At 49.2% G+C, this 14957-nt stretch overlaps 3 protein-coding genes across 5 annotated transcripts in view; 1 reads left to right on the top strand and 2 right to left on the bottom strand.

The window, feature by feature from the left end:
* SYS1 (SYS1 golgi trafficking protein) overlaps positions 1 to 14957 on the bottom strand; it is a 51899-nt gene that overhangs the window by 27771 nt on the left and 9171 nt on the right. Inside the window, exon 4 of one of the 2 annotated variants that reach the window (XM_077831796.1) lies at positions 8900 to 9045. The exons of the other annotated variant lie outside the window; for it this stretch is intronic. Coding sequence (XP_077687922.1) covers positions 9006 to 9045 — 40 coding nt within the window. The 3' untranslated portion in view covers positions 8900 to 9005. Of the gene's footprint in view, positions 1 to 8899; positions 9046 to 14957 lie in introns of those variants that run through there. 2 annotated transcript variants of the gene reach the window in all.
* DBNDD2 (dysbindin domain containing 2) overlaps positions 1 to 14957 on the bottom strand; it is a 55562-nt gene that overhangs the window by 32524 nt on the left and 8081 nt on the right. The window contains exon 1 of one of the 2 annotated variants that reach the window (XM_077831790.1): positions 1257 to 1341. The exons of the other annotated variant lie outside the window; for it this stretch is intronic. The gene's annotated coding sequence lies outside the window, so the exon portion shown is untranslated. Of the gene's footprint in view, positions 1 to 1256; positions 1342 to 14957 lie in introns of those variants that run through there. 2 annotated transcript variants of the gene reach the window in all.
* Positions 2068 to 13029, top strand: LOC144273326 (neuritin-like). Its single transcript, XM_077831798.1, has 3 exons — positions 2068 to 2110; positions 4438 to 4585; positions 12803 to 13029. Exons 1-3 carry the CDS (start codon positions 2068 to 2070, stop codon positions 13026 to 13028), a joined length of 417 nt encoding a protein of 138 aa, XP_077687924.1. The 3' UTR covers position 13029.

Raw genomic sequence — 14957 nt, 5'->3', positions numbered from 1 at the left:
CAAGGGTGGCCCAGCCTAAGGAAAAAAGACAAGCCACCTCAGGTGGAGGTGGGAGTGGGCACCACCTGCACAGGCTGGGTCACACAGTGTGTCTGGAGTTTGATCCTTGTGTCCATTGGTCATTCTAGATCAGGTGGCAGGTTATCAGCCCGGATGGTTTTTCTAGTAGGGTCTGACCTGAAGTTTGTTGAAGTCAGTAGACTCCCTTTGGATCGGGCCCTTAGTCTCCTATACCCCTTGCCACCTCCACGCTTCAATCACTGCTCCTCCCTCTAGCTCCCTTTCCTGCCTCTGGCTTTGCTGCCCTGTATACTTAACTGAGAACCTCACATGGCAGTTCCCTGCTGCTGCGGAGTGTTCGGATTTCTTCGGTTCATAATTATTACTGTTTCTATGTATTTGTATTGCAGTACAACCAAGGAGCTGCAAACATGGGCCAGAATCCCATTGTGCTTGGTGCTGTACAAGCACAGTACAAAAAGTCCATGCCCCAAAGAGCTTATAATATAAGACTAAAATGAGAGCCATCAGATGGATACAGACAGACAGGGCAGTACGGACAACGAGATCTACAATACTGGTCAGCACGGCAGGCAGTGGTCTCGGCACACCAGCACCCTAACTTTTGTCAAATATGTTGTATGCATCAGGGCAAATGAGAGTTTTAAGGAAAGATCTGAAGGAGGACAGAAGTGGTTTTGCACATGTTTACAGGGAGCTCCTCTTCTCCTTTCATACAACAGTTGGTGGCTCAAAAAATTCCTTCCACAGTCTGCATGAAGCCCCATGTGCCTACCTGTGAACGTGAGGGGAAGGGAGCAGGGAGGGAGAAGTAGGGTGGGTGTGGGTGACTGGGGTGTTTCTGTGTGTGCGGGTGCGTGTTTGGGAGTGTGTGTGCATGATGAGATCTGTATGTTTGTAAGGGAGTGTTTGTGTGTGTTTGGGAGTGTGTGTGTGATGGGATCTGTATGTTCGTAAGGGAGTGTTTGTGTGTGTGTGAGAGAGAGAGAGATGGGATCTGTATGTTTGTAAGGGAGTGTCAGCGTGTGTATACATGGGGGGTGTTTGTGTGTGTGTGAGAGAGAGAGAGATGGGATCTGTATGCTTGTAAGGGAGTGTCAGCGTGTGTATACATGGGGGGTGTTTGTGTGTGCCACCAGGTGTTTGTACACCAGGTTACACCTTACACCAGGTTTGTAAGGGTGTATACCCAAGTGCTTGGTAGCGTGACCACCGAAGACCCCTATATTCAATACCTTTCTCCTGAGTCTCTCCTCCGGACCATTCTTAGGTGGCTCCCAGTGCTGATCTTTGGAGAAGTTTTCTGCTGCCCATGCTCTGGAAGCCAAAGCCCAACATGCCACCCGCTGGAGATGCCACATCAGTCTGGGCAGGGGCAGAAGAAAAGTGAGGATTGTTAAGAACGCCCAAGGCTGGGAACTAATGCACTTTCCAGGGGCTTCTGATGCCAAGTCCCTCTCCACAGAACCTGCAAGAAGCCAGTTCCACCTGCGCTTCACCCGGGATCGATTTTGGGGGGCGTATGTGCGTGAGACTATTAATACCGCCCCCCAGTATTTCCTACACCCCCCGCTCCGTCCCTTGAGCTCAGCGCTCACACAGGCTCTGGCTATTCCTCTCCATCCGGAGACAGGTGTGGGGATGGCGGGGCTATGGGAGGGGCAGGGAGCTGGGGGAGGAGAAGGGGTTGGAGAAGGAGCTGAACTCTGCAGATGCCTGAGCCGCCCAGCTCTGCAGGATCAGGAAGAAGGGGGCTTCCCATGGCTAGGTGTTAAGGGGACTCCCCGCGGGGTACCCCAACCCCCTGGAAGCTGCCCTGGGGGGCGGGGACATCACACTGCAGGGACCGAGCGGCCAGGGGGAGAACCCCCGGGGAAACGCAAAGGGCTTGAGAGGCAGCTGGAGCCGGGCTGGGCTCGGGGAAGCGGGAAGAGCGATCGCGGAGTCTTCAGGACCATGAACTGCCCTGGCAGCGGGGGGCTGCCGCTGACCCCGGGCACGGAGCCGCGCCGGAGCCCCTGAGGAGCGAGGCCGCCGGAGGAGGCGATGGGCCAGAGGCTGGGCACGGTGCTGCTGCTCCTCACGCTAGGTAAGGAACGGGCAGCCTGGGTCGCCCAGGAGACACGGGGGAGCCAGGGCAGGGACCGGGCCCCCAGCAATAGGGCAGGGTCCCGCTGCGGGGCAGCCGAGCCAGGGGCCGGCACCGCCCCGGCGGGGTGGCGCCCCCTGGCGCTGAGCTGCGGGTCTGCCCCGGCGCGCTCGGAGCCCGCAGGCGTCCCCAGACCAGGCTGCCCTCGGGGGCGGCTTTTCCCTCGGCTTGCGCCTGGGAGGGGGGATAGGGGGGCGAGTGGCCCGCGAGCTACATCCATCGCCCAGACCCTGGCTGCAGCTTTCCCGAGCTCATCCTTGGATGTGACGGGCCCAACCTCCGGGGGCAGCCGATGGCCCTTCTCATCTTAACCCCGAGCCCAGCCTGGGCAGGGGAGCAGAGGGGGCGGGAACCTCCCCCGGGCCCTTCCTGCTGGGGGAGTGAGTGGGTCGCAATTGCCGTGGAATGCGGAGCTGGCTGCATTTCAGCCGCTCTGAGCTGGGGCACAGAAGTCCCCTTTCCATGGGACTGGGCACGGAGGATGTCATTCCCCTCTGCAGGCACTGCAACTGGCTCTGAGCCCGGCTGCTTGGTTAGCCAGGAATAGGATCTCCTCTCACGGGTCACAGAAGGAGGGGCACACAATAGAGACACAATAAACTAAGCATCTGTCACCAGAGCAGCCTCTTCGCTCCCATGAATCCTAGATTCCAAGGCCAGAAGGGACCATTGGGATCATTATCTGAGCTCCTGTATAGCACAGACCAGAGAACTTCCCCTAAAGAGTTCCCAGAGCAGAGCTTTTAGGAAAACATCCAATCAATTAAACAATGGTCAGGAATGGAGAATTTACCACATACCTTGGTAAATGGTCCCAATGGTTAGTTACTCTCACTGTTAAAAGTGTGCCTTATTTCCTGTCTGAATTGGTCTAGCTACAACTTCCAGCCATTGGATCCTGTTAGACCTTTCTCTGCTAGACAGAAGAGCCTATTATTAAATATTTGTTCCTCATATTGGTACTTATAGACTAGACTAATTAAGTCACCCCTTAATCCTCAATTTGTTAAGTTAACAAAAAGAACGGTAAAATAACCTCTGTACTCTTATGCATCTAAGGATTGCATTAGTCCTTTTGACCATGGTGTCACACTGGGAGCTCATATTCAGTTGATTATCCACCACAACCCCCCAAATATTTTTCAGTCACGACTTCCCAGGGTAGATTCCCTCATCCTATAAGTATGACCTACATTTTTTGTTCCTAGATGAATACCTTTACATTTAGCCATATTCACATGCATACTGTTTGCTTGCGTCCATTTTACCAAGCGATCTTGGTTGCTCTGTATTAGAGAGCTGTCCTCTTTATTATTTACCACACCCCCAGTTATTGTGTTGTCTGCAAACTTTATCTCAGTACTCACCCATGAGAAACCTTCTTCCTGAAATCCTGGGCACAGAGGGCTTGGGAAATATCCCACAGGGATCAAAAAAAGGGGCAGTGCAGATTTGAATTCTTGGCCATTCTTCTTGCTATCCCCCCTTTGGGCAGAATGGGATTCACTGGGGGCTGGAATGGGAACAGATCCCCACTTTGTGTCATCACTGAGTCCACTGATTTTTAACAAGAAGACACCCTGTTTACTAAGGGCTAAAAAGTGCATTTTTCCCTTCCCAGCAGAGCAGAGAATGTTAATGATTCCTTTTTTTCATATTTATTCCAGGGATGGAACGATATCTGTGTAGGGGAAGGCACTCTCCCTAGCTCTTCCCACAAACCAAGCCCTGCCCACCTAAAGCACTAAAATGAGGTGTTGCTGTAGCTTATGCCAAGCTTCCGAATATGATTCTCCCTCTTTTTTTTCCAGCTGTGATCAGCAGTGAAAGAGTTAACATTGCTATTTAAATCATCATTGTTAGGCTTCACTGCTAAAGTCCCATCACAATGAATATGAGCAGTTCCCCTTTTCATAGCTACTACTGCAGGCTGCCTGCAAACCCAGGCACATATCACTGCATTGTTTACACATGGTTCATGTGTTGAAACAAGTTTCTTTGCAGTGATGAGGGCTCGAGAGGCTTGTTTTATGCTGAGACTGTGAAGCACAAGATGGCAGTGCCCATGAAATAGCTGCCATAAGCTCGCCCAGTTTGCCCACTGGTTTATGCAGGCATTTCCATGTATGTAGCCCTTCAGAGAACGTGGCCTCCTTTCCCACAGCCCATGCTAGCAGTTGTGGGGAAGTCTATGGGAGGTGACCTTACTGGGTTGACTCAGAGCTGGGTTGCTACGCTGTTACATAAATCCCCTTTTTGGTTTATAGGGTATTTGGTCAGCTCACTGGCCACAGAAACTAAATGTGAAAACATTTACCAAGGCTTCTCCAACTGTGTCTTAAAACTGGGCGAAAACATGGCCAGCTACGAGGAGGACAACAGGGATAAGGTGCAGGGGCTGAACACTGTTTGCGGGTGAGTAGCAACCCCCCAGTTCTGGCCCTTCTTCCCTACAAACACATGGCAAATGCACACACTACTGTGCTCACCCCAACCTCCTGAGATGCAGAACACACACCCAGGCAGACACACACCCTCACACATACAGTGTCACGCAGGTCGAGACAGCAGGGCACCACAGAGACTGCAGAGCAGGGATTCTGCGAACCCTCCAAGGACTCACAATCAAAGCTGAGAACACAACTCATGGAGAGTAGTTTAGGGTATTATTATTATTGTGCATTTTTAGCGACAGAGTGGGGGTCCTCAGGATTTAGGTAATCCCTCCCTCTGGGTTACTCTGGGTGCTCTAACCTCATCTTCCACTCAGCCTCCCAGGCCCCCACTTGCCTCTGGCTGCTCTCTCTGACAAAAAAAAAAAAAGGTTTCTTTCAAATAGAAGCCCGGCTCTCCTCCCCTCCTGCTTCCCACCTCAGGCAGGAGCTGGGACAAAGGCTACAGTTTGCTAATCCCTGATCATGACTCTTTCCCTGTCCTCAGGAGATCAGTGGAGAAGAAGACTCCTGCACCCAGCTACTGTAGGTGGAGATGGAGATAACTGCCCCTACTAAGCATGGCTCTAGCCTTTAGGGCTGCATGAGGCACATTCTCTTACCCACAGCAAGAAAGATGTCAAGCAAATCCTGCCAGGCTAGACCATGCCAAGGACTAAGCACACAATAGCCGTTGGAGCCAGACTGCAAACTGCATTTAATCAGGTATCAGCAGCCTAAAAGCAAGCTGAACTCAAGGGTCCTTGCTGCAGGCTCAGGGCCCCGTTCATTCCTGGTGAAAGTCCATTGATTTCAGGCCCCTCAATGAGCAGGTGAGCTTCACAGCTGAGTTTGAAAGGTGGAGGAGCCATTCAGTTACCAGGGGTGATAACCTAATCAGGACCAAGGGGAAAACAAGGAAGGGGGTAAAATAGTAAACTTGCTGGAGTTCACCACAGAGCATGTTTGGGGAAAGGTCTGATTAAAAGAGAATGAGCTAAAGCAAGTGAGGGAAGGGAGACACAGGGAGGAAATGAAAAGTTGGCAGAGATAAATGAAGGTGGCTGAGGGTTCTGAGCAGCCCCAGCAATGAATCCACAGGAGTGAAAAGGCCACGGGGGGAATAAGGAGATGCAGAAAGCAATCAAGGGAAAGACAGATGCACTGGGGAGGTGTAAACCTTTGAGCCCAAGGAGGAGTGCTAAGAAGATTAGAGGAGTAAGAGCATCTGAACTAATAAGGAGTCAAAAGGGAAGAGGGAGGGATGGAAATGACAGGCAGGATCCAAATGAAGGCATTTCTCTTACATCTCAGGGTTAGGGGTTAGTGAAAGGGACAAGTGGTGGGATTGATGGGGCTGCTGAAAATGGAAATGAATTCCTAGCCTTGCACGGGAACAGGAACGAGATGCAACAGGCAACCATTTGCCAGGGAAGAAAGATGCCGGGACTGAGCTGAGAAGCCCACCAGCCCAAGTGATTGGAAAGGAGAACACAACAGAATTCCAGCACCAATGGAGATTCTTGCCAGCACTCTGCAGGATCCCTGACACTGAGTGCAGGATCCATTTGCCCCAGGTGGAGAGAAGCCAACCTCACTATTGCTGTGTGGAGCAAAGGGGGGCATTGCTTAGAAAGGGGTACAGATTGCTTCTCTCTTCTTCCTGTCACCTTCTACCCAGGGATCTGAGTGCTTCCCAAACATTGACCTTTTAGCTTCACACTCCACTCCATTTCCCCACGCAGAAAAGAGTCCCTATCCCCAGTTTACAGAAGGTGTACCTGAAGCACAGAGGAGGGAGGTGATATGGCCACGGCCACAAGGCAAGTCAGCGTCGGATTTAAGTAACAGGGGTTATGGATCATTTAAGCTAGCTCTAAGGGAAGTAATGCAATCCAGGAGCCGATATTTATGTATGTATCTCCAGCTTCATAGGGGGTGAGGTCTCTGTTTAGCTGACACCATTGAGTTCACAAGGTCTTTTTCTGGGATAGGACTGCTGCCTTATAACCAACGTAACAATGGACATAGTAACGGGGAAGGGGAGGCGGAAGCTGTGCAGGGGGGTGGATTAGGGTGAACACAGCTTCCTCTAGGCTAAAAGTAGAGGGGGAGCTCCCCCACTTGTCCCTGGATTGAGTGAGCAGTGCTTCCCCACAAACCCCATGCTCTTTGACTAGTCAGTGAGAGCTGTGCCCTCCTGTTTCTATTGGCTTTAACCACTTCATTGAAATGTCCTGAAATCTAACATTGGGCCTCCCAATGGATTAGAAAGGAGGAAAGACCTTTGTTAAACACTCTTACTTTACTGGGTTGGTTCAGGGAACAGATTGGCGTTCCAGAGAGTAGGTACCCTGGAGGAGAAGCTGCCTTTCTATTTTCCTAGGGGATCTTTGGAGTAACCCTTCCTCCAGCCCCAGCTGTACACAATAATATAACCTGATCCAGCCACCAGGTGTGAAGTAAACACTCCCCAACTCCCAGGTGTATGCTGTAGTGTAAAGCTGACCTATGTGCTCTTGTTTTCTGACATATCTTCCCCATCACCATTGCACACATGAACTTTCCCAGGTCTGTAGCGTGAACCAAATCTGAAATTCATAGATTAGTAGCGCAGCACGGGTTTAGCTACATTAATTTTAAATTGATCTACTTAAACTAGTGCAGAGCTTTAACGTAGACAAACGCTAACCAGTTTAATCAAAGTGGGTTTTAGCTTGTGTGGCATTAAGCTATACCAATTTAGGCAAGGGTTAAACTGTTTCAAGTGTATGTACATTTGAGGTTTGTGCCAGTTTTACTGATTTTAAATCAATCTAGTTGAACCAGTGCATCTTTTCTAATGTAGACCAGCTCTGAGGAGGAGAAATATTAGGCCCAAGCCAGTAAAGCCAGTAAATTCACAAATCAGAATTTCCATGCCATGGAAAATTCCAATATTTTCACACATGCTTTTGTGTTGAACTGGTGCATCATGGGTGAGGCTATGTTTTAGTCACAGGTATTTTTTAATAAAAGTCATGGACAGGTCACAGTCAGTAAACATAAATTCACAGCCCGTGACCTCTCCATGACTTATACTATATACCCCTAACTAAAACTTGGGCTGTGGGGCCACAGTGCTCTGGGGGAGCATTCCAGGGGTGCCACATGTAATCGGGGGGTGGCCGGGACCCCTACTGGTGCTCGGGGTGGTGGGCAGCGGCGCGTGGCCCAGGACCTCTGCTGGTGCGGGGAGGGGAGGATTGGTGGGGCTCACAGGCTCCCTACCTGCCTGCGTGTGTCCTGGCAGCTCCTAGAGGTAGGGGCGGACAGGGGGGCTCTGCCTGCTGCTCCCGCTACAAGTGCCAGCTGAGCAGCTCCCATTGGCCGTGAACTGCAGCCAATGGGAGCTTCGTGGGCGGTGCCCCGGGCAGCACAGAGCCCCTTGGCCTAGGAGCTACAGGGACATGCTGATGGGAGCCGGGGACCCCCTCCAGGTAAGTGGCGCCGTGCACCCCAACCCCCTGCCCCAGCCCTGAGCCCCCTCCCACACACCCAGACTGCTGCTGCTGGCCCAGGGGCTGAGCAGCTGGGCAGCCCTTGAGCCAGCACCAGCTGCTGCAGAAGTCATGGAGGTCACGGAGAGTAACGGAGTCCATGATTTCCATGACAGACACGCAGCCTTAACCATAGGAGATCTTGTCCAGCCAGGGAGCCCAGCCCATAGAGAAGAAAAGGGGCATGGAGCACCTGAACTGCAACTCCTATGACGTACCACGGCAACTCAAACAGACACAGATTAATGTCAAACTGAATGAAATGTTTCAATTTGTTTTGACAAAACAAAATGTTTTGTGCTGGGTCCATCTGGCATTAAACAAACTATTTAATTTTGAAAATATAAAATTTTGTACATTTTCCATTTTAAAAATGTCTTAATGGCGAATCCCATGTACAAATTAGAACTTCCAGCAAGGTTAGAAGGAAAAGCCTCCTGGACTGATAATGCTGGGCAGAGATTCTGGTTTGAATTGGGAATGGAAGACAAATGGCATCTTCGCTAGCAGTAGAAAATAGCCAGGTTCCTTTAAAGGGGCTTTCAGAGGAGTCCATGTGTCATGCTGTGACTCGTAGCCTGTATTTCTTCCTGGCAGCACACAACAGCATATCATACCACTGACCTTTTTGTGGATGCAAACAATTGCCTGTATTTGACTGTTTTACTGAACAGCTTTTCAGTGTTTTTAAAAAACAAAGTTTGTTTGTTTCATTTCTAAAGAAACAACTGATTTTTGCTCCAATTTGCAATAAAGCCTGATTTTCTAGGAAGTTACAGGGCACAGGGCTGAAAACAAATACAGAAAATCAGTAAAACACTGGAACTGCGGACAGTGCTATGTAGCAGCGGAATCCTGACCACACTACCAGGGGTTCTTGCGTAGGTCCTGGTGAATGGACAACCTGCAAGACAACCGGTGCTATTGTGATTGAAGGAAAAAAGTAATGATCCCCTTTCCTTTCAAGGAATATCCTGGGCAGTTATTGGCCTGTAACCCTTAACTCTCCCTATGCCATCTACAATTCCGCTGATGGAGGATGGTTTTCTCAAGCCCCTCCTGTGCCATGTTCTCTCCAGGAGTGAGGTACACAGGTCAGTGACAGATATGGAGATCAGAATAATTGATGCCTTGGAAGGCAGCCTAGTATGAAATCAGCAGCATTTGTTTTTCAGTTCTGCTTGTGCAGTATTTCCCCAGAGTCCAACACTGACAAGTCATTTGATCATAGCCTGTCTGGCTGAACAGATGGAGGCTGTGAAGAGTGAAGCATTGTGGGAATTGTGATGACCCAGCTGAAAGTAGAACCATGACTAAAAGTTGACATTCTCTCTCCCCTGCCCCACTTAAACTTTTGCCTGAAGAGAGAGAGCATTTTTAACCCCTACCTGACCAAGCTGTGTTTCCCTGTTCAGCTGCTGCAGGGTACTGAGTGAAGCGCTCTAATGAACACAAGAGCTTGCCTTGGTTGGCACCAATGTTTCTGATTATGATCTCAGGACATTTATTCTGCCACACTGGCTCTATTTAATGAACTCTATGCAGCTGGTGTTCTGACATAAATCCTATTAAAAAAGAAAAGCACTAATGTCCATACTTCAAGAAGAAATAGTGTCATCTCCAGGAAAGGAAGGTTTGGACAAAAGTAAAAAGATGTCTTCCCATGCTTGGGGGGCTGACCCCAGCCAAATGGTCTGCTCAATCTCCCAGATTGACATGGGACATCTAGATGTGTGCATCAAATCCCTCCTTGAAGAATATGGCCAGCAAACCCAGTAACATGACAGAGGAAAATTCACCGTCAGTCTAATAGCTCGAGAGACTGTGGATGTACCTATTTACCTTCAGTGACCCGGTGCAGGGCAGAATAGATCCCCTGTACTGGCCAGCGAGGCTCTCTGCACAGAGGGTTTTCTCAGGGGGGCATTCCCCTACTCCTTTATGTCGTCCAAGAGGCATAAAGGAGCCATAATGTAACTGAGAATTGGGCCCCACGTGTTATGAAAAATTCTCTTCACCTCTTCGACAGATAGGGTTGCCAACCCTCCAGGTTTGGTTGGGTGTCTCCTGGAATTGGGCTTGATCTCCCGGAGGCTACTGAAGCCAATCTGGGAGAGTTTAGGCTGATAAAAGTCCAGCAGTGCAGTGGGGCGAAGGGAGGCTCCCTACCTGCCCTGGCTCCGGGCCCCTCCCAGAAACGGCCAGCATGTTTGGCAGCAGCTCCTAGACGGAGGCGTGGCCAGAGGGTCTCCATGCGCTGCATCCGCCCTGAGCGCTGACTCCGCAGCTCCCATTGGCCGTGAACGGGGACCACGGCCAATGGGAGCTGCAGGGGCGGTGCCTGCAGTCAGGGGCAGTGTGCACCGTGCAGAGCTGCCTGGCTGCCCCTGAGTCTAGGAGCTGCTGCTGGACATGCTGCCACTTCCGGGAGCCACCCAAGGTAAGCACCACCTGGCCGGAACCTGCACCCCAACCCCCTGCCCCAGCCCACACACAAACTCCCTCCCAGAGTCCGCACCCTGAACCCCCTCCCGCACGCTAGCCCCCTGCCCCCAAACTCCCTCCTAGAGCCCGCACCTCTGCCCACACTCCAACCCCCTGCCCCAGCCTTGAGTGCCCGCCTGCACCCAAACTCCCTCCCAGAGGCTGCATCCCTCACCCCCTCCTGCACCTCAACCCCCTGCCCCAGGCTCAACCAGAGCCCCCTCCTGCACCCCAACCCCCTGCCCCAGCCCAGTGAAAGTGAGTGAGGGTGAGGGAAAGTGAGCGATGGAGGGAGTGGGGCTGGAGTGAGTGGGGGCTGGGCCTTGTAGAAGGGGCGGGGCAGGGGCGGGGCATTTGGGCAGGGCAGGGGGTAGGGCAAGGGTGTTTGGGTTTGTGCGAATAGACAGTTGGCAACCCTATCTACAAATGACACTGTCACAGTTACAGGGCGAGATGCACTTTGGACCCCTTTTAGTTCCTCTTGAGGGCACCCTTCAGATGATAGGCTTGGCTTCCTGCACCTCTCTCAAAGGGTGGAACCCCAAAGTCCAACCATTCTTGGGCTGGATCTCCTGGTGGGAGCCCCCAGTTTCCCAACTGTATTGGCATGTCAGTTATATCTGGGCCCTGTAAACCCTTTTCCTCCAGAGGCCAGTAACAGCAGCCAATTAAAGTGACTCAAAACCAGCTTCTTCAAAACAGCATTATGCATTCACCAAAGGCACACAGTATGCAGAAAGAAGGGGTAAAACAACAAAAGGCCTTATGGGTCTTAACTAACCTTCCCTCTTTCCTTTCCAGTGTTAGGTAAGTTTCACTCAGCCCAGACCTCCCTACTCCAGCACTGGGAGCGACAGACAGCCCCTGGGCATCCTCTGTCTCTCCCTGTCAGAGATTCCTCCCCAGCCACTGCTGCCTGCTTCCTCCCTAGGCCAGGGTCTTTAAGGCTTTAGAACCCCCTTTGATTCTAGGTTCCGGCATAGGAAGAATAAACCCTGCTGGTCTAGTTGGAGCCAGGAAGAGGCATTCTCCAATACATTCTCCATAGTTTTATCCAGGACCCTTGGTATTCTCTCTAGCGTATCTTATTTTTGTCATTGTTTAATTTCCTGTTTCTTCCCCTCACCCCACACCTCATTAACAGCCTCCTTTGATTTAACTCCTTTCACTCAGGCACGATATCAAGCAAATAAACCGAGGCACATAAAAAAAATACTATAGACTCTTCCCTCATTCTGTATAGACACCGGATTAGAGAACGGAAAGTTTTCAGGAGCCAGTGACTTACCCCCAGTCTGTGATTACATTGTGCCCATCATTCAGCTTGGACAAAGAAGAGCAATGAAGTCAGTCAAACATTTACTCTTAATCTGTTTCACTTTCAGGGACTCAGAGTTGGAATTCCAAGCACTGAAGGGGGACATCAGTTTATGAAAAACAATGGATTTTATTGGCTTTCAAAAAAATCATAGAAACACTTCAACAAGTTTGGGGTTTTAGTTTTTAGCAAATGAGCTCTGAGAGACCCACAAAGGGGGATTAATGATGCCAGAGCAGGGAGGTAGAAAACTAAACTTCCTGTAAGAAGAGTAGGACAATGGAACAGACTGCCTAAGGAGGTTGTGGAAGCTCCTTCATTGGAGGTTTTCAAAAGGAGACTGGGTCACCATCTATCTTGGATGGTTCAAATCCAACTAATCCTGCATTTTGGCAGGGGGTTGGACTAGATCACCCTTGCGGTCCCTTCTAACCCTATGATTCCACTAACAAAAACCACCACTGGGTCAGTCTCCCTCAGATTTACCAGTGCATCTGGCTTCTGCTCTCTTTAGGGCTTTGATCTTGATATTCTCTCAGTGCAGGTAGAGCCATAAGCCTGTGAATCCAAATTCAGAATCCAACTGAACTCAAGGAGGTATAGGAGTTCTCACTGGAGGAGCTCATTGCAGGATTGGGGCCTTAAACTGTAAGCAATTCAGGACTAAGACTTTCTGTATCTTGAGGCATTATACAATGCTGAACACATAGACATCACATGCCAAACAAGTGCACCAAATGTAAATGTTGGGGCCAATTGAATTGAGAGTTTCTAGTGGGGAGAAAGGTTTTGTCTTGGGTCTTTCTGCTCTGTAATGTTTTAAGTGAACTAACAGCTTCCTTTCTTCCCTCGGCTACAGGTATTGGGATGAATTTCACATGTGCACCATGACTGCTCTTTGGGAATGCCAGAAGGAGGCAGCCAGTATCTGGGAGACTTTGAAAAGGGAATCTAGAAAAATCAAATTCCAAGGCAGCTTGTTTGATCTCTGCAGTCCCAATAGCTCCCAGAGCTTCAGTTTGACAAATGTTTCAAATTTTGTTGTCTTAAGCATCTCTCTGATGGTCACTTGGTTTAATTTGTAAATGGAGCAGCTCTGAAAGTATTGGAATGAAGAGGTATTATCAGTGTCATAAGTGTAGTTATGATCAGAAATGTAGTATTTCCAAACCTTTGAGAAATACTGTGTATGGTGCTTGATGGACACTTAATTTTATTATTCCAGATCTGTGAGCTTCAGAAGAGCTTGGCAGCATCGCCTTGGTTGCACTGTCTCTAAGTAACTTACATGATTAATCATAAATTCAGCACTTGCTATAACTTGACCTTGTTCAACTGGAAGTGCACCCACAGCTCCAAAAGATGGTGCAGAGTGCTGGAGGCTGTAGCCGGAGGGCCAAAGGACTGTGGAGAAATTCAGGATTAGTGCTAAATACTAGATTCTTTTGCAATCTTTTCTATCTATAGTCACTGGAAGCGAATCTGTTTATTCAGCTACCTGTTTCTGCCAGATAAATTCTTGATGTTTTTTCAGTGGTGATGGGCGGGAGGAAGCAATTGTTGGTGGTGTTTTTGAAATGCAGGAAGAACGTACTGAGCCCGTCAAAGACAGGAAGGATTCCTTGTCATGTTGCTAGTAGAATCCTCCCCTGGGGGGATGGTGAAGCCTCCCCTTGCAGAACAATCTCGGATGGGTCTGTTTCTTGTGAGATGCACCTGGCTACCTGAATGACTCTTGCGGTATGTGTAAATCCCTTTCATAAGGAAACAAGAGGGAAAAACGTAATGGGGAAAAGGGGCCGGGTTGGGCTAGTGGCAAAGTAAAGATTTCTAATAACTCTTTTGCTTTAAAAGTATCCCAGGAGGCACTGTGAGCAGCACTATGACTGACTGTGTAATTCAAGAATATCAAATAATGTCTATTGTATAACCTAAACCTGTCAAATTGGAAATCATTTGTCCTGCTTTCTTGGTCTATAGCACAGTCGCTCCCTGTCTCTTCTTGCGCAGCCCAGACAATTGTTCATGTCACGGCTTCAACACTGCCATTAAATATATTTTCAATACTAGGAGACTCTTGCAAGTGATTTCAGGATATGTTGAAAAACTCAACTGTATTATCTGGCAGTTGAAAGCAGGGCACTAAGAACTATCTCCTGGGCCCTAGAGGCCCCACCTGGGCAAACAAGGGGGTCAAAGACAATAATGTGCATCAATGCAGGCCTGCTCTTCCACACCTATTATAGCATTTCAAAGAGAACAGGAATTTCCAGAATGGATCAAACCCAAGGTCCATCTAGTCCGGTAACCTATCCCTTGACAATACCAAATGCTTCAGAGGAAGGTACAAGAAATCTGCAGTAGGCAGATGTGGGATAATCTGTGCCCATTGAAAGTCTCAGCTTGATCCCTAATAGTTGGAGATTGGTTCAAGGCCTCAGCATATTGTTTTATATCCTTTCCAAAACGTTTGTTAGCTTTAAGTGTAACAACTAGGGATGCTCTTGTCATTGATATTACTCCAATCTGTTCCTGAATCTTGCGATTTACTTGGTCTCACCAACTTCCTGTGGCAATGAGTTGCACAGTTTAATTATGCGCTGGGTAAAAAGGTCTTTCCTTTGATCAGTTTTTAATTTTGCATCATTTAATGGTATTGAAGGTCCCCTTGTTTTTGTATTACGAGACAAGGAGAACAGAAGCTCCTGCTCTACTTTCTCTGTAGCGTTAATTGTATATACTTTTATTATGACACTCATGACCATTGAGCAGGGCACTCATTCCATTTTGAATAGAGGGAAGCAGCAGCTCGCATTGTACAGTATGGATGAGCTACACAGCTCTGAGGATTCCCATTACCACAGTAGGGAAGAAATTGTTAGTTATCTTAAATGAGAAGCCTGTGTTTATGGTTAGTCTCTCTCACATCCACAGATTGGTTCAAACCAGCAAGTATGAATTAGAAACAATAGGTATAAAGATTCTAACAACATTTGCAAATCTGGGAACATGTT

The sequence above is a fragment of the Eretmochelys imbricata genome, chromosome 13 (genome assembly GCF_965152235.1).
Source record: "Eretmochelys imbricata isolate rEreImb1 chromosome 13, rEreImb1.hap1, whole genome shotgun sequence".
NCBI classification, from domain to species: domain Eukaryota; kingdom Metazoa; phylum Chordata; order Testudines; family Cheloniidae; genus Eretmochelys; species Eretmochelys imbricata.
Note: the sequence above shows the minus strand (reverse complement) of the source record. Positions and strands in the feature narration are given on the sequence as shown.

Coding starts and splice junctions, on each gene's coding strand:
- LOC144273326 (XM_077831798.1), top strand. CDS start 2,068: ATGGGCCAGAGGCTGGGCACGGTGCTGCTGCTCCTCACGCTAG. Junction 2,111..4,437: donor GCTGCTGCTCCTCACGCTAG/GTAAGGAACGGG, acceptor TTTGGTTTATAG/GGTATTTGGTCAGCTCACTG. Junction 4,586..12,802: donor GGGCTGAACACTGTTTGCGG/GTGAGTAGCAAC, acceptor CCTCGGCTACAG/GTATTGGGATGAATTTCACA.